The sequence below is a fragment of the Desmodus rotundus genome, chromosome 10 (assembly GCF_022682495.2).
Source record: "Desmodus rotundus isolate HL8 chromosome 10, HLdesRot8A.1, whole genome shotgun sequence".
Taxonomy (NCBI): Eukaryota; Metazoa; Chordata; class Mammalia; order Chiroptera; family Phyllostomidae; genus Desmodus; species Desmodus rotundus.
In genome coordinates, this window is record NC_071396.1 from 20,915,160 (window position 1) to 20,939,883 (window position 24,724).

Below are 24,724 nucleotides of genomic sequence, written 5' to 3' on the forward strand. Positions count from 1 at the left end.
AGGAAGGCGGGGTGGCGGGGCAGCGGGAGGGGACACTGGACCGCACCACTGCCCTGCAGGAACAGACAAGGCTGTAAGGTGAACAGCAGCATTACAGTTGTGCCTCCGGCCAGGGCTCCCAGCGGAGCTCTGCGCTACCGCACTTCCTGTTTCACAGCGGCGCGGCCTGCAGTACAAGCCACCAGCTGGGACTCCCGTGGAAGAAACAATCTAGGCAGACAGCTTCCAGCGATCAGGTCCATCGTTTGAGAAATTAGCCATGCACTGCCATTGTAGGAACATGGCCACAGCTTTGGAAAACACAGCAGCATAAAACAATTCAAAGGTAGACACAGTGTTTTAATTTGTTCACCTTAAAAAAAAAAGGAAGAAATGCTTGAACAACATAAGGCACTTAAGACAGGAATTCCTTCTCCAGCTGGTAGATGGACGGCCGGCTGCTTCTGCTCTTCATCCGGCACAAGGGCACCGTGCAGTCCCTGCGCTGGCCCTCGGTGTCTGCGTCCAGTAAGGAAGGCACGTGCAACATAGTTCTGTCCTTGGCACCAAGGGAACGGTGAGGGGGCGGTCCCGCACCATCCAGGCCACACTCGGCCTGAGCCGGCCGAGGCTCTGTTCTCCCTGGGAAGGCCTGGGGGGGATCTGGCGGGCCTCTCAGAGGTGGGGCTTGAGGCAGAGGCACCGTGGTGACAGCTCTTTGTCCTTCAGGCGGGGCCTCATCGGGCAGGTTGCTGTGAAGACCGGAGGGGGCGAGGGGCAGCCCGCACACCTGCTCAGGGGGCGCAGCAGGGGCTCCGGGGGCACCAGCTGGTTGGGAAAGAAGAGACAGTGAAAACTCAGAAAGACCGTGACATCTGAAACAATGCTTATCAAGAAAAACAACTAGGGTGACGGTTCGGAGATGCGGTCACTTTGAAGGGAGTTTCCGTAAAAAACCCTGACCGCAAGGCTTTTGAAATGGTTGGGACGTAGGCTTGCTGGGTTTCTTGTGAAAAAGTTTGCAAGGCTGGAGAGAGGGCTTCCCACAACAGACACCACAGCTGTGACTGGGGCCGAACTGCCTCACAGTGCCCGGGCCGACCACCAAAGGGACTGCTTTACACACAGGGCAGCTTCCAAAACACATGGGACCGGGATGCAGTTAAGACTTAAAAATGATGGTTTTCCAGGGCCGCGTGGCCCGGTTGGCTGGAGTGTCGCCAGGTACACCAAAAGGTTGTGGGTTAGATCCCCAGTGACGGCAGACACCTAGGTTGCAGGTTTGAATTCCAGTTGGGGCGCATATAGGAGGCAACCGATCAATGTTTCTCTCTCAGATTGATGTTTCTCTCTCTCTCCACTCCCTCCCCCCCCCCCCCGCCCCGCCACCATCTCTATCTCATCAATAAACTTACCCTTGGGTGAGGATTTTTTTTTTCCAGGTGAGCATTTAAAAACATGATGGTTAATATGATAAAACTTCACTTTCGGATTATGATTTGAAAAAACTCATGAAAATAAGAAAGCAGCTGGATTTTTACATGTTACCTGTTCTCTTTTTGTTCTGAAGAACTGACTTATTACCACTCTAGCAAGTAATTATTGGCTTACAAAATTAAGGAAAAAGAATGGCTCCCTAAAGATCACATATCATAGAAACCTATATAATGTACATTTGAAACCTATATAATCTTATTAACCAATGTCACCCCAACTAGGATTTCTCCCAGTACAATGATAAATTACTAAAATTTCAAAGTGTTGCAAACGCCTAATAGACCAATTTCTTTAAAGGCGATGAACCATAATCTGAAAAACACCACGTCTGGGTGTAGTACTTAATGAGAAGAAGAAGCGGAGAGAATGAAGGCACCTTCCGCCTTAATCCACTTTGCCACCAACCCGAGTGATGTGAAGTGTCCCAACACAGAGTCAGCCCCTCGGACTCTGCCTCCCCTCGGGCTCAGGACAGGTCTCTGAGGGGCTGGGACAATCGTCACAGAAAGAGGTAACAGTCAACCCCTGTCAGCACCTAGTGTGCCATTAGCTCTTCACAGGACACCCACAAACTCCACCTGAGCAGTGGGGCCAGGTGACACAGGACACAGGTGCCACCGGGCGGGGGAGATGACCAGTGTTAGTTCCAGCTCTCCCACTAATTACCGCACGATAGTTTGGACAACCTGCCTCCTCACCACGAGGGACGTAGGGCAGTTACGGTCACGCGCGCTCTCTGCTTTAATATGCCATTACCTGTTGGAGTTAGTGAAGTTTAATTACACTTTTCCCAAAATCCAAATGATAGTTACATGGAAGAGTAGGGTAAAATTTCACCACGTGAATGGTGAAAACAAACTGGTACATGTAACCACTCGGAAACGTAATCATTTGTCAGACACGCAGACAAGGAGGTGACCCGCCACGTGTACAGTGGCAACTGTACCTTCGCCCACAGTGCAACCCACCTGGGGCCTGAGAAGCACTTCCATCAGACACGGTCCGCCGGTGGCGTGCTGCTCTTTCCTTGGAAGCAGCACAGGGAGGCGCGTCCCCCCGGGTCTGCTCTGAGGAGGGAGGGGAGGGGGGTCTCCACACACAGCCATCGGACTCCTGCCTGGGCATGGAGGTTGGCCTGGGACAACCCCTTCCAGCAGCGGGGAGGACCTCTGCAGGGGGTGTGCCAGGGCCCAGAGCGCAGTGTGTGCTGCCCTCCAGCGAGTCTTCGCCCTCCGTCTGCAGCAAGCCCCTCGTGGACAGGGAAGGCCTGGACAGCAGGCCCAGGGCACCGGGCGAGGGCAGCGAGGCCGGGCCGCGGGGCCCCTCGCCCGCAGGCAGGGGCCGGGGGTGGTCGGCCGCGCGGGGCCTGGGCGCCCACTGCAGGAGCCCTTCACGCTTCCTCCGCTCTTCCCTGGGCCAAGGCTCCTCCGTGGCCTGCGCTCTGGGCAGCTCTCTGAGATCCAGACCCAGGGCCACTGAGGCCAGTAGCACGGTGCACCCATACAGGGCAGACTCCGTTCTCCTCCGCGGGGACTTGCTCAGACTGCTGCTGGGAGTCACCTGGGGAGTGCCCGGGGTGGGGCTCCCCGAGGAGACCTCCTCCCAGCTCTCTGCTTCCAGAGGGTTTTCTCTCTGGCCGTCTCTCCCCACAGGGGAATCCACGCAGGCTGGACCGGGCAGTTTGGTCTGCTTTGGTTTTCTGGGCTCCGATCCATCAGCGGGGTGTTTTGGTTCTTCACAAGCACCTAAATAAAGGTACAGATACACAGTGGTGGTAGCATTTTACAGTCCAAATCCTCTAAACTCTATGTAGAATAAAGCTGCAAGCTGTAAATATTCTAAATCAACGCGCATGCTGGAGTCCTTTTCAGTTCAGCGAATGATTCGCCCAGGCGGACCCTACAGGTGGGGAGTCCTGGGTTCCCCGGGGGGCCGGCAGACCCCCTGCCATTTCCTGGCCGTCAGGAAACAGTCCCTCACTGGTGCGGAAAATAAAACTTGTCGAAGCAAAGTCGTCTAGGGTCAGAAACGTGCGCAAGCATCCGTGGGCCCTGTAGCCCGTCAGACAAAACGTGCCTTTCCCTCCTCTAATACACGCACGTCAGGCCCGCTACCTGCAGCTCGCCTGTGTGCGAAAGAGCGGTCACACATCACTGCAGTGGCCCGCCCACGACAGGGAACGAGAAAGCCCAGGGCTGGAGCCCAGCGGCCTGCGTTTCAGAAGCCTTTGCTCAAGTTTGGGAGCCACTGCTCCCAAAATCCCAAAAATGCAAGACAGGAAGATGCTCCAAAGAGGGCTGAGCCCCAAAGGGCAACAGATTCTATGGGCTAGAGGAAGAGATCATTCTTATCACTTAGGTGCCTAACAATGAGTGATGGGAACCACACACCGCTTACTCCGGTCTATGAATCCATCCACGACAGTCCTCCAGTTATGTTCCCGCGACTGCCTCCTACTACACCTGAACCGTGTTCTATCATCAAAACAAGCCAGACGCCAGCTTTTCTCCCAACACGCCCCACTTCTTTCCACGGGTGTCCCTTCTTCAGGGAACCCCCTTCTACCTCCGTGCGTCCTCTGTCCTCCCTACGAGCGACAACCGAGATCACTCTCCCCTCAACACTCCCTGTCAAAGTAGCACCTGACACTAACCCAGCGTGACGCTGCCCCTGCGGGATCTCGGAGTCCTCCGAGGCCCGACAGCAGCACACAGTTTCTTCCTTTTATTTACCGTCGGGTCATGGTCACGTGAGCATGCCCACGGGCGGCAAGCTTCTGACCGCAGTGACGGTACCTCCTGAGGGGTCTTCCCGGAGCAGCGCCTTCATCGCCCAGCCACACAATGCACTTTGGTGAACTGAATGCACAGGGTTTGTAACGAACCACACATGATCCATCCACTGGTTAAGCAAAAGAGCAGGGAGAGTCTATGGTCAGATGAAACCAACAGGTTTCAAAGTAACGCTGAGCGTTTCCCGATGTGCGATCCCACACACCTCTACTCATCAGAACAACACACACTTGTTCCCTGAAGCGGTCATGGACCTCCACTGCCCCATCGGAACCTCTCCCAGTCCTTCTCAGGACCGATAGCCAGCACGGGTGGCCCCCAAGCCCAGGTAAATAGAATCAGTATCATATAAGATCAAACAGTCCTTTCAGGGTTGATTTAGGCATTCAGTAGATGCTGCGTGCTTGCCAAATTCCACGCGTTGGGAGGACAGTGAAGAACAAACCAGAACAAATCCTCGTCTCCATCGAGCTGACTTTCTCCCCTGGAGGTGACAGAGATCACATGCATTCCCGGTGTGAGAATTTCGGATAAGAGCCAGGAATAAATACAAATGGGTATTACGTTGGAGGGCTGGGGCGGGATCCTGCTTCAGCCAAGGTGGTCAGGAAAGGCTTTCAGGCAGCCAGGAAAGGCCTGCACTCGGGCATGAATGTTCAGAAGGACCTGGCCACTCAGACGGCCGGTGGGAGGGGGCTTTCAGGCGTGACAGACAGACGTAAACCTTTTGCTCATTAACCTTCAAGTGAACCGCAGAGTTAGCTCAAGGGAGACTAAACTGAGTCGGCCCAGCCCACCCTTGCGTTCCTCTAACTGTCCTTGGGAGGGGTCGCTCACAGGGACAGAACAGTCTAACAAAGAAAAGGCAGGCTTACTTCTCTGGTTGATCCCTTTATCTGGACAGTCACAAGCAATGAACAACATTATAGAAGTAGCAGGGTTTTTTTTTTAAGGTTTTATTTATTTACTTTTAGAGAGAGGAGAAGGGGGGGAAGAGAGGGAGAGAAACATCAGTGTGTGGTTGCCTCTCACGTGCCCCCAGCTGGGGACCTGGCCTGCAACCCGGGCACGTGCCCTGACTGGGAATCAAACTGGTGACCTTTCAGTTCGCAGGCAGGCACTCAGTCCACTGAGCCACACCACCCAGGGCAGAAGGAGCAGTTTTAACACTATTATATATTAGTATCTTTGTTAGTCCTCCAACTATGTTTGACAATAAACCTCTCGCCTTCATAGGGAAGAGTCAGGACACAGTGATAAGTCAGAAAGCATCTACCTGGGGAGGACACAGCACCTGTGGCAGGTAGATACTCAAACGTATTTAAGGAGGTATTTATACTGAAAACACGTCCTCGTGAAAATACCGAAAGCTGAACGCGGGTAATGAGTGATAAAGGGCTTGTAAAACTGAGCACAGGACTGATTTAAAAAAGCAAAAAAATTTACAACACATTTTGCTAAACATCCGTAATTTAAATGACCAAGGCTAAAGACCATTTTTTTCTTTAATGATAACAATTCTTAAAGGTTTTCAATAATTTCCATTCCTCTTCAAACTTTTGATACACAAATATTGAGTGGGAATGCTGACTATTAAAAATAATTATGACATTTAAATTAGAGATTCCACTGTATTACTCTCCAACCAATAGTTTTGCATAGTTAATCCTCTGAACATAATTGCATGTCAAGAGGTGGCAATGAGCCAGAAGACCCCCGCTTAATCTAGCAGAATTTCAGGGTGTCTCCATTTTCATTTTCACTATGTCTTATAATAAATTAATTGGGTTCTACATAATTAATTATGATACTCATTTTTTTGGCAAACAATAAGGGCAACAAATTCCCAGTGAACAATGTCAAATCACCTTCCACTATGAAGACTTACAGGACAGGAAATAGCTTCAGGCTCAAGTAAAGGCATAAGAAATGCTATTTGCTGCCTCTGCCCTTGTAACCGAGGCTATTGGAGCAAAGGTGCTAGAATCCAGAACACGCAGAAGCTAAGTCCGACTCAAACCAATTCCGTTTTCTGAAGCACATACCTGGCTGGTCCACAAATAAGGACGTCAGCGGCATGGTCTTCTGGTGTTTTATTAAGAGAGTTGACCACGGACTGTTGCCATCTGAGAGAGGTCTTATTCTACAAGAGAAAGACGTTCATTTCCATGTAATAGAAGCGCATAACAAACGAGGTGCTAATAAAGCACAAATAAAGCCTTCAAAGGAGACAGAAACTGTATCAGGGATTTTTTTAAACGACTTCACTAAACAATAATTTATTAGGATAAACTCATCCAGAAAGTAAAATCATATTCAGGTATCTGTTTTACACTAATTTCTTTTTCAAAGTTCAGCCTGTCCGATGCGATAGTTAACGAGGCCCTGCGTGGGGCCCACAGCGTACCTAGAACTGCCGGGCGTCACGCACGCACCTTTCTTTGCAGTCAGCTCTTTCCTTCATTTGCATTGAATTTGGTCCCCAGGTGCAGCCTTTCTTCCTGAAATTCCTTTTTACATCTTCAAATTCTTCCTGTCGACAGACCATGTTCCGTCCCCAAGTTTTATTGCTTTCATCTGAAGTCACTTCATAGAGAGAATCACTCATTAATCAATTAAAAAATTTAAAGTCAACGGAATCAAATCAGTTGTACAACTACCAGAAGAGCCATTCAAAGGGAGGAGGAGGAGGAAGATAACACTGAAGCTGAGAGATTGTGGCGGGCTCATCCTGTGGTTGAGATAAACTCGCGTCTCATCACCTCCCAACTTAGAGCTTTTCCTGCTCTGCTCTGGCGCTCTCGAGGAAATCCAAGTTGCTGGCCCTTTCCTCTCTGATTCCACTGTACACACCTGTACCACTCCACACCTGCCGAGTTAGGTCACGTTTCACAACGGCTCTATTGGGAATCCTAACAGTGTCCGCTTGCTGGAGTTGTTTTGAGAAGTAAACGGACCAACGCGTGGGAACAGCCTAGAACGGTGCCCAGCACACAGGGAGTGTGCAGTGGGTGCCCCCTGTTGTCATCCTCGTGCTGGGGGCTGGGCACACGGTCTCTCCTGGCCCATCGTCACCCCTCGCCATCCCTCCCAGCTGCCGTTCGTTGTGCAAATTGATGAGCAGGACTGGGTGCAATGGGAGAGCACGACTGAAATTCACCGCGTACCAGTCAGCTGGTTGGAAAAAGAAGAGCTCCAAGATTACTATCCATTGCATTATGATACTTATTCCTTTGGGAAACACACCAAGGGCGGGCAAAGGCGCAGGTTCAAGGAGTAAGAGGAGGCCGTGTGGCCGCCTTTTGCACCATTTGATTCTATTCGGCACCGGGGAAGTGTGTGTGCCCACAACCATAACACGTGTCCTGAAACCTGAAATTCTCAGAATAGCCTCTTTCCACACTTACAACCGATGGAGGACTCACTGGGGAAAACGGCTGTTATCACTACACCCTTAGAAACACAAGCCCGTAACAAACTAGGTGTTCTAAAAACACAGTTTAAAACATTATGACATTTATACTCTATGGTCATAAAAAATGAGGTGCAGATAAAAAATGATACATAATGTGTATAGAAACCATAGATATGTATAACCAATTGCTCACTAAAAATTAAATATTTACACATACATGTAAGGAAATTAGGTTAAGGAATATAAGACTAAATTCTGTTTCCCAAATAGTAGGGACACCTATTCAATGTCAAACACTTAGCTACAGCCAGCTGCGAAGGCGTGTCTCCTGTAGTCTCCTGTAGAAGATCTAATGACAGAAAGGCACAGGGAAGCCCGTGGGCAGGGAGGGCACTCACGCTGTATGGCCCGGAGCCGTGGGATCACCGTGGGGCTGCTGGGCGGGCTGGATCCGCTGCTGTTCAGACTCCTCCGTTTGTCCAGGTTGGGAGACGCCTGCACGGTTATTTTGTGCTGGAAATCTGGCCAACGGGAGAAAGGGGAAGAACTGAGGGTTCATGGTCTTAAGTTATTTTCCCAGCCACGTCTTTAGCACACAGCAATACAAGCAAACATGGCCAGACAGTAAGAATGAAGCATAGCTCCAAATCTGTTCCTTAGTTTCTTACGGATCTGCCATTCAGGGTTCAAGTCAATAATGATTTAGCATCTGCGCTGGGTGCGGTAGAGACACACTCCCCCACCCACTCACAGAGAAATGAAATTTACTAAACGCTTGTCAATTGTATACTCTTCATCATACCCCGCAAAAAATACTCCGGTCTCACTGCCGCTCTGGGCTTCCATTTCCTTATGAAGGCTCTTGTGTCACAGAAACCGTACATTAAATCGCTTTTTCTTTTCTTTTAAATAGATTGTTCTGCTCTTCTCCATTGATGTCTTTGTTAGTTTAATTTTCAGCCAGGGACCCTAAGAGGGTGAAGAAAAACTTTCCCCCCTCCTACAGTTGAAAGCATGTTGTGGTCACACATTCTAGAAATGGTAGTTTCTATCACCTGGCTGTAAGTGGGGTAAAGACAGAGAGACGCAAAGCACCAGGGGCATATATGAGAGGGAGATTAGTGTTGCCAGAGGGAAGAGGAGACCAAGAAACTTAGTAACCTGTCAAAAAAAAAAAATCCTAAAATCTCAGACATAGGTGAAAGAAATCACTGAGTGTTCATTCAGTGCCTTAAGCTTTGATTGATTTTCAATTGACTGGGATTATTTTTATAACTCAGCAGGGGCAGAGGTTAACTTGTAGATTTCGTCTGGTGATGATGCAAATAACTTCCGTCTGGCAAATAAAGACAACCCCAAAAGTTATGGCTTATCGCCATAGTGGGCATTAACCAGGTGTATATTTAACCCATCAATCTAATCCTAAACTTCCTTTATTAAACGGTCCTTAAGTACCTAGCTCCTCTAACTCTATGAGAACCAGCTTCACCTGGTTCCCTCCTTAATAATGAGATGAATGAAATCTTTGACCCATGTTCATTTCACATTTGCAGGAGAACTGTTGTTTACCTTTTTGAAAATCATACTTGAAAGAACCACCTGGTATTTGAAATAAGGAAGTGGAATTCGGTTGGCAAGACAGCTATCCAGTTATCCATGCTAGAAATCTGGAAAGTTTTCTCGATATTGTCTTCTCCCTGACCCTCCCCATCCAGTCAAACACAAAGTACCTTGTAAATTCTCTGCCATACGTTCTTCTTTCTCATAGTTAGCGTTGAGAAATTCATATTCTAGATCCTGGAGTTGGCAAACTTGGATTTAAACCCCAGTTCACCACTTACTAGCCATTTGGATTTTGGGAAAGCAAACGAACCTCTTTGTCTCAGCGTGTTCATTTACAAAAGCGGGGGGAAATCATTACTCCTACTTCATAGGACAGCTGGGAAAAATTCAATACAAGTAAGTACAGAAAAGACTTATTTTGCCATGTGTAACGTGCATCCACGTTTTTGTATGCATTATAGACGGGATTATTATACCTATTACTATACCCATAGTATGTAATCATTACACTCATGTATAATGTGCATCCTTATTTTTCTCTCAAAGATTGGGCAAAGGAGGGTGCATTAGACATGGCAGAATATGGTCCTCAGCACAGGGCTGAGGACCTCATAAATGCTCAATAACACTGTGTCTGATTCTTTTCGTTCTCCCGCGGGTGTCCAACCCACAGCCTGCATGCAGCCCAGGATGGTTATGAGTGCGGCCCAACACAAAATCATACCTTTACTTAAAACCTTTGTGTTGCTCATCAGTTCTCATCAGTGTTTGTGTGTTTAATGTGCGGCCCAAGACAACTCTTCCAGGATGGCCCAGGGGCGCCAAAAGGTTGGACACCCCCGCTTCCATCATTTACTGCTAAAGAAGGGGCCTTCTCAGATCTTCGACCGGGCCACATCTCTCTGCTAATCATGGACGTGCGCCTCTTCCCTCACAGTGGTTAATAATTATAGCAAGAAAATAAATATATGTTTAATTATTAGCTTAAGGTTTACCCGTCCCCCCGTACGATGTCGGCTCCACTCGGGCAGAGGCCGCCTGGTTCTCCCGCACAGCTGTGCCCCGTCCCAGTCCACGCTGGCCCAGAGCCTCCCCTATAAACGGTCAATCTTGGCTGAACAGATATCTTCCCTGTTTAAGACTTTTAAGTAACACAAGGGCAGAGATCACGTTTATCTTATTGCAGTGCCTAGTACTTGGTTCGCAGTAGATCCCCAAGTTTGGCAGGATGAGAAAATCGCGTGAGGTTTGCGACAGGTTCAGACTGGTGCTCAAAGGTAATTGCTGAGAATTACGTGGCAGGGTGGAGGGGGGTCTGGAAGACAAAGCCAAAAGAAATGAAGTACCAGATGGGGGGCTCCTTCTATCTACCAAGTGAGAAATTATGAAAGACGTGAGCAGGCAGAGCAGGGAAAGAGGGACAAAGGGAGCACGGGTCCTCAGAACAAGAGGACAGACGGTAGGGGACGGCGGGGGGGTGGGGCGGGAGGGTGAAAGAAATATTCTCACCCAGAGATCTGAAACACTGCATCTCAGACTGCAGTGCTTTATAAGGCTTTGACGAGCCCCACGATCTGTCATAAAACTATGGAAGCAACTTCTCCCTGAGTTTTGTTTTCTTCTTTGTAACAGCAGGAGCCTCCAGCCCAGAGCAGAAGGCAGGTGTGCTCTCTCCAGGCGCAGAACTGGAACTCAGAACTGGGCTGTGGCGCTTGAGTGAGGGATCATGGGGAACAAACGGTGGGAGAAGAGAGACAAGAACCCCTCCCATCAACTTTCCACCAACTTTCTCAGTGACTATTAAGGACGATGACAGAGTCACCACGCAGACAGAAGAAAGCTGCCGTAGCTGAGAACTGGAGAAGGAAACTCACAGCGGGTGCCTCTTTGAACTTCTACCACCTGACCCTGAAAGGAGGAGTCTCACCATAAACGAACTAGACTGTTTTACATTATGTCTGACATGTAGCATAGTCCAGTTGGGGGTCCTCCAAGTTGAAAGGCAACATCAGAGCGAACCTGGAAAAGGACCTCTGTCTTTTCCCCAGAGAGGGCCCCCAGCCTGTCCTCACCTCATCCAACCAAAGACTCGACAACATGTGGTGTACACGTGTGACGGCCCACACCAGCAATTAGCTGGTCACTTGGGGGTTTCTGAAATAACCTACAACATCCCCACACGTGCCGCTAGGCTGCCGGTCTTTTGTAATGAGTATTTCTACAGGAGAGCTTACACATACTTCATATAAAACCAAACTGTCGTTATTGTTTAAATCCAATTTGTGCGACATTAACAAATATCTTAGGAGAACACTGGAATCCATAAAACACTCCAATACACAAAACGTACACAGAGAAATAGACAGGTGCATTGATACAGATAGGTGGATAATTGATACACGTTCTCTGAAGGGCCCCCAGCCTTGTTCTGTCCCCACTCTTCCCTGCTATTAGGAAAAAAAAAAAATCACAAAATATGGAGGGCATTTGGTTCTTCCTTAAATCAAGTATAAAACACAATATTAAAGAACTAATTTCATAAATATAGGTTTGCTATTTTCTATTCTGTTTGGCTTCTCCTAACACACATAATCCCTTTAGGTTATCACCAAAAATATTTTAAAATATTTAAAAAATCTTCCCGGGATGTCCTGGTTCATTTTTATACCCACAGGATTTTAAACCCTCAGAGGAAAGTAATTAAAGGGCTTGGTAGATTTTGCTGAAGGTGCTAGCAGCATCTTCCGTGTCCCGAGGGAGCTGATACCGGGGATGCTACAGACCGATCCTGTGGGAACATAACCCTAAAGGGGAAAAAGCAGTCGAGGTCCTGGTCTTTTACGGGCCTTGCGGTGTTGGGTCAGCACCATCAGTACAAAGGACTTCTGGGGATTTCAAAGTCGAAGATCAACTAATCCATGTTGGAAAGTCCTCTGAGAGGCGAACACGCAGCCTGGGATGCGATGCTCACCCGATGCTGTTTCATATGTGGAAACCCATTAGTTCATCACACAGTGGCCGTGAACTGAAGGAAGCAACTAAAGATGTTCAGTGTTTGAGAATCTCATTCCCCGTCTCTCCCTAGTTCCGACCACACAAAGTGGCCGGTGATGGGGTGACAAACAAGAGCCTTGGGGGACACGCAGACCAAGTCATACCTGAGGGTAAACTGATCCGATGTCCATCTTTGACCTTTAAGCGACTTCTCTTGAACTTCCCCTTCCTCTTCTTGACCTTGGGCTTCTCCTGGTTCATCTGGAATATGAGGATGTTGAGCTCGCGCTCCAGCACGTCGATCTCGCGCTCCGCCAGCTGCTGCTCCCGCCGCTTCAGCAGCTCCTCCTGCGACTTCTGCTGCAGGGCGGCTCGGCTCAGCTCCTCCTCGCGGGACCGCAGCTCCTAGGACGAGAGGGACACCAGCATCACCACCAGCAGGCCGCACAGGACTGCGCTGGCTGCTGGCTGCGGCCCGGGCAGTCAGGGCAGAGACCCGCTGGCACATCCCCAGCTTAGACCAAGCCAACGCCTGCGTACAGGCCCCTCCCTGCGCTTTCAGTTCTATGATCCCTGCGCTTTCAGTTCTATGATCCTAAAAGGCATCGTTATTATTTTAAACTCGATGTTAACATTTCTCTCTCTTGCCTGTATAATCACCTGACATAAAATGGACATTAACACGTAGCAGCAAAGTGCAGATGGATGTGTGTGATCCAGTTTAAAATAAACCCGAAGTTAAAGCTTGGCTAATTAAAGGATGATTATTCTAGTTACAAAAGACTGCAGGTCAGGTTCCTTTACTTAGAGACTTCTTCGAGCATTCAAGAATCTGCTTAGAGATGAAAACATCTTGGTGGAGAGATTGTGGGAAAGAACGAAGCTAAGGTGTTAGGAATCAGTGGAAGGCCCGTCAGACGTGAACACAAGCCATCCCTGAAATAGGCCAATGAGAACGCTCCCCAGTTACAAAGGACTGTTCAGGACGCCACGGACGGGTGGCAAGTACCACTTCATCCGCAGGTGTCATAGACAAGCTCACACAAGTCCCTTTGTCACGTACTTTCTGATTAACGTGTAACTTCCTCCTGGCTTTGTTTTAGAATTATTGAACTTCCGAGAAAGAGGAAATCTAGGGACTGAGGAATGTATGCACTTGTATTCCTATTAAAAAAATGTACTCAACAGGGAAACTGAGAACTGGACAAAGGTTTTGAACCACATCCCCTTATTTCATTGCTGCCGAGTGCTCCGTCCTCTCCCTGAGACACACGCGGCTGTCCCTGCTACAGGACATGTTCCCCCAGTTCCCGCTACTGACCCGCGCCTCTGGGGAATCCGGCCGTCCGCAAACACATCCAGACACTGACCCCGACACACTTAACCTTGGAATCGCCTAACACCAAACGCCCAGTTAGAAACTCCGCCTTTTCAGGCAGAGCTGGGGCTGTGAGCTCTGAGCGCTATGCAAACTCATCAGGCTTCATACAATCACAACTGCCCCACAACCAACAGCATCAAAACAGAGGCATGAAGAAACTGTAAGATGCAGCTCAGGGAAGAAACCACAGCTGAACCCAGGACTAAATGCCACTTGAGTCCACTAAGCCCTTGACCTTTGACAGATGGACTCAAAGAGTAAGCAGAGGCTCTGAGTACAGTTATTATAAAGGAGATAAACAGAAGTCTATCCTTCCACAAAGAAATACAATACTATCAAGAAGAGAGAGAGGATGCCCTGTCTCAGTGGCTCCCTTGGTCAGAGTGTTGCACCATACACAAAAAGGTTGTGGGTTCAATCCCCAGCCAGGGCACATACTCTAGGTTGCCGGTTTCCCAGTTGGGGTGTGTAACAGAGGCAACTGTTCAATGTTTCTCTCTCTCTCCCCCTGTTCCTGTCTCTCTAAAGATCAACAAACATATCCTTGAGTGAGGACAAAAAAGAGAGAGAAAGAGAGAGAAGGAGAAGCTCTAAAAACAAAACAAAAAATTATTTATTCAGATCACACGGATTCTGAACTTATGGTAATCCTTCCACAGTGGACTGTAATTTGCCTTTGAAACAGTCTTTAAATTTATTTTTCTAAACAGACTTCATAACCAAAATTGCAGGAGCAATGACTTCCTTGAGACCAATTGATATTCAAGTCACTTTTGCTAATAGCAGCAGCTGACTCTTATTTGCAGAGCAGGTTGGCATTTCTTCCTAAGATTGTGCCAGATATAAACTACCGTGCACTGCTTGAAAAAGAAAAAAAAAGAAAATATGACATATTTTTTTAAAATTATGGAATGCATCATTTAATTGGTGGCATTCTCCCACCAGTTTGTCCAAACTGGAGATTTGACTGCAGTATATTTGGGGACAGAGGATAATGTCCAGTCACTTCCAATTTCTAACTCCTTACTGTATGGCCTTTTGTCAAGATATTACTTTTCAGTGGTGCTGATATCAATCCAATTAGCTATTGTGGAATGAAAGGGCCTGAGGAAGAGATAAGGACAGCACACTGGATCAGGGGTTTTGTTTGTTCCTGCTACAGTAACTGAGTGAGAAACCATTTGTAATTCCCGGTCCTGGGCTAAAATGCGAATCCCCTCGAGTTGATGAATAAAAGCAAGAAAATCCCTTGCCTGAGACTTCATAAGAGAAAAAAAAAAGGTCAGAAAGAAAACAGCCGAAGTACTCTTCCTTCTGAATGGATTTTAAAACATTCACAAGTAAGAGAAAAAGAAAAAAAAAACATATGGGGTATTAGAAGCCCTTTGAATACTTTGAAATTATGAAGCACACAGAAAATTCTCTTGGTGGCTGAGATTACTAAATAGTAATATTTGTTTAATTGCCTGGCACAGTCCATTCTAATGGCAAATCCAGGCCCCTGGTGAAGATGTTAATCATTAACGGTGACATGCCTTCCCATAGTGGTTCAAAGACACTCTGTTCGCCCAGCGCACAAAGGCAGACACTCAGAGATAAGAAGCCAGGAATTCAGGGAGGAACCAGTGTCTGCGGAGGCTACAGCTTACTGAATAACACAGAGTACAGCCGGCCAAGATACTGACCATTAACTCCCAGTCTGACCGTGAGCTCCTCCTACCTGGAGCAGTCAGTGAGCCAGAGAGGAGATAGAGCACGCTCTCTGCCAGGCTGCAGCAACAAGACGCGGCTAGAAACCTCAGAGCAAAAAAAAAAAAAAAAAAAGAACGATTGTACAGGCTTTCATTGTAAACTGTAGGCTCACAGGAAATACACCATAAGTGCTGTATCTCAAGGAGCACTGAGTAAGTCACATCAGAAAAAGCACAGACACTAGGGTATGTATAGGACAGCTAAATAGACTCAAAGAATAACAAAGGAACTCTTATAAAGCCTCGAAATGGAGAAAGAGCAGAATCCACTTGTGAAGCCTGCCTTTTGGTTTCTACTAAACCCACAAGATAAGAATGAACTCACTAGCTATACCTCTCCTGGTGGATTGTCATTAATTAAAAATAATCAAATAAAACAGTTTGAAATAATAATTAACAACATTATTTCCAAATTTTAAAATCTGTGATTTCAAGTTTTATTTTTCCTCAAAGGCGTCTCTCAATACCCCAAAATCTTTTTTATTTTTGCTGTCAAACATCAAATTTTAGAATTCCTGAAAACAATTTGGGGAAGTGTAAAAAAAAATCCATCAGTCTTTTCTGTATCATTTTAAGTCAACAAATTGTATTCAAGTTTCCAAGAAACATAATATCACTGATAATAACTCCTCTCTTCAAAGAACTGCAGGATTGAAGAAGTTAATCTGGTCGGTCACTTTCCTGTATTACTCCATTGCTAAAACCTGGGCCTAAGTGGGAGGGGCGGTGCGGCTGCTGGGACCTGCCCCACCGCCCTCAAAGCCACCACTTTCTTTGTTCTAAGGCTAACACTTAATGCTACAAATAGGCAGCTTTGCCCGAGAGAGTGCCCCTGGGACATTTAAGGGTGAGGAGGCCAGAGAACAGACCTGGGTCAGCAGCAGCAGAGCCCAGTGCCAGCCGGCTGTCTGGCTCCAGTCGTGGGTCTTAACCACAACACTGGACTGCTCTAGATCCTGGCATTCCGCCAAAGATGTCACATAAAACGGGGGAGGGGCTCCTGTGGGTTTGGGAATGCCATACAGATGCCCCCACAGCCCACGTGAATTCCTGGAGGGAAAGGGGCCGTGGGCTAGAACATTCTCGGTTTGGGGACCACGTTTGAATACCTGGAGCCCAAGAGGTCCTACCTCTGAATCTGTGACAACAAGAAAGACAGCCCCTCCCTCATCAGATTTCGAGGGCAGCCCCGCAACCCCCACCCTTTCTATTCTTTGCCCAGACGTCCAGGCCCCTCTCCTGCCTCCCAGCCACCAGCCTGGGGAAGCTGCCCATCAGACACAAGACCATGGCCAGGCCCTGAAGGGTCAAACAGGATTATCATTTCATACTACAGGAGCATTATGTATGGGTCGTGTCGGGGTCTAAGGTTGCGTTTGCCTGTGTTGCATTTTTAAACCTACAAAATCCTGAAAAATCTAAGGAAGAGAGTGAATTACCTCTAAGTCTACTTCTTGAAAAAAAAATGACTTTAGGAAAAAAAGAAGAAGAGTTTGCAGCTTACATATTTTTCTCTAACCTTTATTTTAATCACTTTAGATTATGAAATATTGAAAACATACTGTAAGTACAACAGCCAATACCCATGCATTCGCCATCAATATTTAACAGCTGCTAAGTATGTGTTGCAGGGCTGTTCCATCCTCCGGGCCGGGCTGTTCCATCCTCCGGGCCGGGCTCCTATCCTGCCCCGCCCCCCTTCACATCAGCTGTTCTGCAGTCGCCTTCTGGTCTTCCCCGGCCTCTGCTATTGGACGTTTTGTACATCTGAATAGTTTTGTTTTATATGGTTTTATGAATTTACATCAATGGTACCCAATGTAGGTATTCTGCATCTCGCTTTCCCCCCAATGTTGTGTCTGAGATTCATCCATGTAGACGCAAGCAGCCAGAGTTCACGCGTTTGAACTGCTGTGCGGGCTCCCACTGCGTCAGAACGCAGTTTAGGCACCTGCTCCCCTCTCACTGGCTGTTGGGTTGCTTCCCATTTTCCACTGATACAAACAACACTTAAGTGATTAGCCTTAACTTCCTGGCGCATGTGTGGGAGTTTCTCAAGAACACACACCCAGAGGTTGAAGGTTAAGTAGCTGAGCTATAGGCCTCTGGTACAGCCTAAGATTCGTAATAGGATTCATAACATTTACGCACTTTAAATTCATTTTTCACTTAAAATAAATAATAATTTTACTCCTTTACTATTATTATTACTATAAGTACTAATAATAATAAACATGATTGCTGGGAGCTCTCGGTACAATTTTTTAAAAGCTTGTATGGGCTTTGCTTGTAAATTGAAGGCGTATTAAGAAAGTTTACTCAGGTTTATTTCATGTATTTATTGAACACCTACCACGTACCAAGCATTATACTTTGTACTTTGGTCAGTGCTATGGATGAAAATGACCAAGAATGACATAGCATTAGCTCACGAACTTATTCTTTAGCAGAGAAGGCAGACCGAGAACAATTAAACAAGCAAATAATAACAATGATGATGACTCAGCCCAGCCATTACAAGGGAGGAGCAGGCCCCTATGACAAGGTTTTATCAGGTGTAGCAAGGACAGGGGGCTGAGGATGCTGGAGCCAGCGACTGCGAGGCGGGGATAAGAGCTGGGGTGGGGACAGTGCTCTCGACAGAGGACAGAGGACAGACATATAGAAAGGCTGGTGCTCGCTTCAGCAGCACATGTACTAACATTGGAACAATACAGAGAAGGTTAGCGTGGCCCCTGCGCAAGGATGACACGCAAATTCGTGAAGCGTCCATAGTTTTGCAATGAAGAGACAGCCAACCTATCAGATGCACAGCTCAAAACACTGGTAATCAAGAAGCTCACAGAATTGGCTGAATTTGGTCACAAATTAGATGAAAAAATGAAGGCTATGCTAAGAGAAACAAAGGAAAATGTACAGGGAACCAATAGTGATGGAAGGAAACCAGGACTCAAATCAACGGTATGGACCAGAAGGAAGAAAGAAACATCCAACCAGAAAAGAATGAAGAAACGAGAATTCAAAAAAATGAGGAGAGGCTTAGGAACCTCCAGGACATCTTTAAACGTGCCAACATCTGAATTATAGGGGTACCAGAAGGAGAAGAGGAAGAACAAAAAATTGAAAACTTATCTGAACAAATAATGAAGAAGAACTTCCCTACTCTGGCAAAGGAAATAGACTTCCAGGAAGTCCAGGAACCTCAGAGAGTCCCAAAGAAGCTGGACCCAAGGAGGAACACACCAAGGCACATCATCATTACATTACCCAAGATTAAGCAGAAGGAGAGAATCTTAGAAGCAGCAAGAGAAAAGGACAGTTACCTACAAAGGAGTTCCCATAAGACTGTCAGCTGATTTCTCAAAAGACACCTTACAGGCAAGAAGGGGCTGGAAAGAAGTATTCCAAGTCATGAAAGGCAAGGACCTACATCCAAGATTACTGTATCCAGCAAGGCTATCATTTAGAATGGAAGGGCAGGTAAAGTGCTTCTCAGATAAGGTCAAGTTAAAGGAGTTCATCATCACCAAGCCCTTATTATATGAAATGTTAAAGGGATTTATCTAAGAAAAAGAAGATAAAAAATATGAACTGTAAAAATGACAGCAAACTCACAGTTATTAACAACCACACCTAAAACAAAAACTAAAGCAAACTAAGCAAACAACTAGAACAGGAACAGAACCACAGAAATGGAGATAACATGGAGGGTTATCAACAGGGGAGTGGGAGGGGGAGAGAGCGGGGAAAGGTACAGAGAATAAGTAGCATAAACGGTAGGTAGAAAAGAGACAGGGGAGGGTAAGAATAGTATAGGAAATGTAGAAGCCAACGAACTTATAAGTATGACCCATGAACATGAACTATAGGGGGGAATGTGGGAGGGAGGGGGTGGGCAGGATGGAGTGGAGTGAAGGGGGGAAATGGGGCAACTGTAATAGCATAATCAATAAATAGATTAAAAAAAAGAAAGAAAGAAAGGCTGGAAGTCAGGGACGTGGCGTCAGAGGACCTGGAAGGAATTCAGAATGGCCGGGGACAAGGTGAGGCTGACCACGGAAGGGCGAGGGAAGTGAATAAGGAAACAGAGTTGGCCATGAAGCAAGGATGCTCCGATGTGCGTTTGGAGGGTCCACTGGCGGTGGTGAGGGGTAAGGTAGGGAGCAGGGCTGGATGCAGAGCAACCAGGTAGGATGCTGCTGTGGCGATCAGGTGATAGAGGACACAGGGTCAGGGGAAGAGTGACTACAAACCGTCTTTGAAGCCACGAGAAACATCCTCAGACACCTGTGGGACTGAGTACCTAAGAAAACAGTAATCCCATTAACATAAAAGAGGAAGTAGAATGAGGGAAGGGGGTGGGGAAGTTGACTTCCAATATTTGGGTTAAAAGTGTTGACAAAATAGCCCACGAAGCCCCTTTTAAAAACTTGTCAACAAGATCCCGGTGCCCAGCCTGGTATGCAGAGGACCCCATTCCAGGACACAGGTGGCCACACCCGTCTTCGTGTCCCAGGACTCCGTCACTGTTCCTGGGACGCCGTAGACTATGTTTGCTGGAAAAACGTTACAACACTGAAATGCAGAACGGTTTCCCTACAGACACGTTTTTAAAACTCATTTTTGTTTTGGAAAACAATCTGCACTTTGGGGACTGACTCTGACAAGCATTTATTAATTTCCCATTCAGCAAGATAACAAAAGTAAGCTACTCGGGTAGGGTTTAGGCACGGGATGTCTTGATGTCATGTACGGTATTATATACAGTATCTACACATACACAGACATAGATATATGTATATATATGTATATATATATATGGCTCAAGAAATGGTTACGTATGTATCTTCAAACCACAGCTTCTTATTCCCCCCTTTCCCCTTTCCTTTGCTCTAAGGTTGGCTATTGGCCTTTAGGATCAAAGTCGATGTGAAAGTCCAGAGATGGAATTCGGAGCCACACTGTGTAAGTCAAGGTCACTTTACCACGGGAGAATGGTGCTCAGCTATACCATCATCCCATGTTTCAAGGTCATAAATTGGAATAAGCAAACAGACTCTTCATTTGGCACAGTATTATTGCCTAAAAAGAACTCTGCTATTACAATCACAACTGTGCGAGGTAAATACATTCCTTCCCGGACAATTATATGGCTTTATCATGCTTATCAGAAACTTGCGAGGTTGTACTTTAGCCCATTGATTGCACCCACCAGAGGAGCAGTCAACCCTCTGAACAGTTTACACTTCAGAGCAACAGAATAAACCTTGATTCATCAAAATGTGCTACTATTACAATGTGTTTAAAAAAAACAAGTAATGCTTCCAAAGCACAGACCCATGCCCTGACCTTGGGGCTCTCCAGTGACCATGAAGAGTCATTTGTCATCAGTCAGCGGAGACCGGGCCAACTGAACTCACTTCCCAACAAGTCTGCCTTACAATTTGGTGTGTTTCTCTGTACTTCTCGTATTTCGTGCTGTGGGAATATACATGCAGCTTCAACACGTTTAACATATAGCTTTATTTTTCCCTTCTTCTTAACACATATAAACCAACCAAAGCTTAACTCTTATGAGAAAGTTTTAAAAATTACACATTCCCCCAGTTTCTCCAAAAACGCAATGTCCTGGAGATAAAAAGAGGAGGGACTAGCCTAAAAGAGCCTTTAAAAGATGTAACTAGAAACAACACAGAGGCCTTGTTTAAATTCTGATTTGTGCCAACCAGCCCTAAGAAGGCCCCTGAGACTGAGACAGTTGAATGTGGAGCGTTACATGGTATCAAGGAATAAATGTCACTTTTGAAGATAATAATGGCAAGAAAGTTATTTTGAAAATTCCTACTAGCTAGAGACACCAACCGAAGCCTTAAAGGGTAAAATGATGTGAGTCTAGGATTTAATTAAAAATACTCCAGTTAAAAAAGAAGATGACGGGGAAATACAAGATTTTTTTCATTTTCCAATTCCACATTTCAAGTCCAGTAGTTTTGTTTCAGCCGGAAAGCAAGAATCAGTAAATACCGATGTTTTCAAAATGAAAACACATTAGAATAATGCTAATGGTCGTTCTTGACTCATATTTTCCGTAACTTCCATACATATGAGTCTGTCAGGTGAGTCATTATATATTGCTCACCTTCTCCTTTGTTCTCAGCTCATCAAACATTTGTTGGATTTCCAGCTTCCAGTCGTCTTGCATGGAGTGGAAGGATTCCTGAGGCATTTCGGTCATGACCGCCCCTTCGATAGCAGTCAGCTGTTCAAGAATTAAGGCGAACGACGGACGAATATGAGGGTCTTGCTGCCAGCACTCTAAAATAAGCAAGAATCTCATTAATACCACTTTCCAGCCCAGCTCACATTCTACAATAAACAAGCATCTCATTAATACCATTTCTCAGCAGAGTTCACATTATCAGCCCACGCTGACAGATCTGCTGGAGACTACAAATTCTATTGATAGTGATCGGGGAATTTTGTTTCGCACGGGGTGCCTGCCAGGGGCAGGCACAACAATCACCGTTGCATACAGCTGTTGAGGCCGGCTCCACCTGGTCCACCGTTTCCTTTAAGATCACACCGACCTCCGACCCGCAGCTGCCGCACAAAGTCCGCAGTGTTCCTGGAAGCACACCCTTCCCTGCAGTCTTCAGGTCCGCCACAGAAGAATGTAAAGCTCCTGCAGCCACCAGTGCAACTGTTACCCATGATGGAACAAGAATACAGACTGCGGCTGGAAGTGTTTTTCTAAAGCATGGTTCAGAACGGCCAATTATCCCTAGAGATCGTGTTGGACGTTGTTAAGGTCCTCTACGTGGAAGATCGGGTTCCCTTTCAAAGTAAATATTAGCATCGTTGTTGAGAAACTGAAAGGAGGCATTTAGAACGCTATGAAAACACCGGCAGCTGATGAAGTAACAGGGGTGACTCCCAGTCCCTCGTTCCTTTGACTCCTCAAGTGCAGAGAGAGCATGTAAGCAGCGCGGGTTCCCTCTGTGCAGAGACCTTAGCGTTTCACCGCCACCGTGCGGAGCATACGGCTGGTTCCTTTGGGGTAGACGGGTTATCCAGCTGTACTTTATTACTGGAGGGTGCGTCTGATCATTCCTTCTGAGGGCATTTGGAAGATTAAATTTACTGAATCTTTCTATTTGTCTTTAAGTTAACATTTTATTTATTTATTTATTTATTTATTTTAATCCTCACCCGAGGATATATTTATTTATTCCAGAGAGAGAGAAACATCGATGTGAGAGAGAAACATCAATCGGCTGCCTTCCATACACGTCCCAAGCAGGAACAGAACTGGCAACACTGGCATGTGCCCTGACTGGGAATCGAACCTGCAGCCTTTCGGTGTATGGCCTGATGCTCCAACCAAGCCACACTGGCCACAGCTAACTTAAAATTTTGAAAGGATTGTGGCTCATACAGGGCAGGTTGCTTGATAGGATCTGACTTGCAAACTCACAAATAGTTGACTTCTTAATTATATACCCTTTATGATGAAGGACACAAACATATAAAGGAATACTTCACTGTCTTAACTTTTTACCATGCGGGTATTTTTTAAGTTTCAAGCTTCATGGGTTCATATAAATTTTAATTTAATATCAGAAAGCCCAAAATTGAATTTTTCGACCTAGCCCTTATGTGTAACATTGATGTCCCACACCAAAGAGTTTTAACTCCGATCCTGCAGAATCCAGTTCTTGGAATGGTAAGAACTAAAAATAAAGTAGAAGCACCCAGTGCTGAGTTCTGCGTTCCTTAATCAGCCTCTTGTAATGCAGACTTTAAGGAAGAGGGGATTACAGGAACATGATAAAGGACACATGGACAAAATCAAGGGGGAGGGGGGTTGGGGGGGAGGGGGGTGGGGGGGGAGGGAGGGGGGTTCAGCTGGGTTGGGTGGAGGGATGGGGAGAAAAGGCACACAACTGTATTGAATAACAATAAAAAATTTTTTTAAAAAAGGAATTCTCACACTGTCTTTCTCCGGATAATACTTCCAAACGCACTCAGGAAGAGACCATTGTAAAGATCACAACAATGCTCCAGAAAACCGTGCGGGGAGGTGCTGATGAATCAATCATACTCACTGCCCAGTGTTTAAGGAAGTGCTGAGATGAGTCGAGTGAATAGGAGCCAAGGAGGGGAAGATGGGGAAGCCCAGGCTTCAGTCAGGAGGAAAGGATGACGGCAGTGAAGGGGACAGAAAGCTGCTGCAGAGTGTCACAGAAAGAGCCAGCTGGGGAGGCAGAAGCGCAGGGGCTGTGCTGGGGGAACCGGAGGGGACACTTGATATTGTCACAGGAGCAGAAGACAAAGGACAGTATAGGCCTTGTCAACACACAGATTTCAAAACTCCCTGTGTGAGAATCTAAAGACTGATGTGCATGAGGGATGATCTCATTGGCCCTGACCGAGGAAATCGATGTCTATTCCAATCTTTAAAACTGAAAAGAAGGCTCGTCGTGCTTCAGAACCAGTGCTCGATTTGATGTATGTTAAATGTTGTTGAATTTAATGACTTTTTTGAGAGAGAGAAGGATCACTTTGTTGTTCCACTTATTCTTGCATTCATTGGTCGATTCTTATATGCGCTCCGACCGGGATCAAACCCACAATCTTAGTGTATCGGGACGATGCTCTAACCCACTGAGCTACCTGGCCAGGGGCCTAGATTTGCTGCATTTTAGATGATGAGCTCTCTGGGCGAGGCCTTGGGCCTGTCTTGCTCTTTCTGGACCTGGATATGTAGCAGGCTTTCAAACAATACTTGCGGGTTATTCATGAATAAAATGCCCCGGTCTTCATGGAAGCCCGTTTCAGTGTCTCCCTGATCACATGTGCTAGGTTCGTTGGGGAAAATGTGTAAGAAAATGTAACAAAATCAGAGCATCTGACAGTGACACTGGTAGTTAAGTTTAAGAAATCAACCAGACACTGTTTATATATTTGATAAATGAATAGTGAGATTCTGAGTTGTAAAGGGAAAAAAAATCTTTGCTGAGTAGAAAAGTGTACTTCTGACGTTTGGGACCCCCTGGTTCTTAACGATATTAGGCCTCAGTTCACTAGAAATTTATGAATACCCGTTTCCTGAATTTTTTGTTCAGTTTAGATCCTCTGCTTCTGTTTCTAGCACAAAATCTGCCTGTTGTGTTACATAAATAAATCGATGATGCCCTGTACCATAAAGTAATTTGTTTAATATTTAGGGGTTTTGTTTTTGAAAATTTTATTGTAGCAGGTTCTTAAAAACATTTTCTTAAAGAATTCGGTATTTTGTTACTACGTAAATATGATCTGTCTTTTTTTTTTCTTTTAAAGATAAGGCTCTTGT

The 24,724-nt window shown here is 46.4% G+C and overlaps 1 protein-coding gene, 1 non-coding gene and 1 pseudogene across 3 annotated transcripts in view; 2 read left to right on the plus strand and 1 right to left on the minus strand.

Annotated features, from left to right (window-relative positions):
* Positions 1–167: 167 nt before the first annotated feature.
* The window catches only part of MAP3K21 (mitogen-activated protein kinase kinase kinase 21), a 48,015-nt gene continuing 23,458 nt past the window's right edge, over positions 168–24,724 (minus strand). Inside the window, exons 4-10 of one of the 2 annotated variants that reach the window (XM_024561947.4) lie at positions 21,512–21,687; positions 12,405–12,645; positions 8,082–8,204; positions 6,704–6,854; positions 6,314–6,411; positions 2,445–3,221; positions 168–807 (exon numbers count right to left, since the gene is read on the minus strand). In XM_024561947.4, coding sequence (XP_024417715.2) covers positions 395–807; positions 2,445–3,221; positions 6,314–6,411; positions 6,704–6,854; positions 8,082–8,204; positions 12,405–12,645; positions 21,512–21,687 — 1,979 coding nt within the window. In that variant the 3' untranslated portion in view covers positions 168–394. The remainder of the gene's footprint in view (positions 808–2,444; positions 3,222–6,313; positions 6,412–6,703; positions 6,855–8,081; positions 8,205–12,404; positions 12,646–21,511; positions 21,688–24,724) is intronic. The other variant, XM_053912725.2, reaches the window with a different exon arrangement.
* Positions 18,046–18,152, plus strand: LOC112306163 (U6 spliceosomal RNA). Its single transcript, XR_002974906.2, has one exon. It is a non-coding gene; the product is annotated as a U6 spliceosomal RNA (small nuclear RNA).
* On the plus strand, positions 21,835–23,199 carry LOC112306084 (ubiquitin-fold modifier 1 pseudogene; annotated as a pseudogene).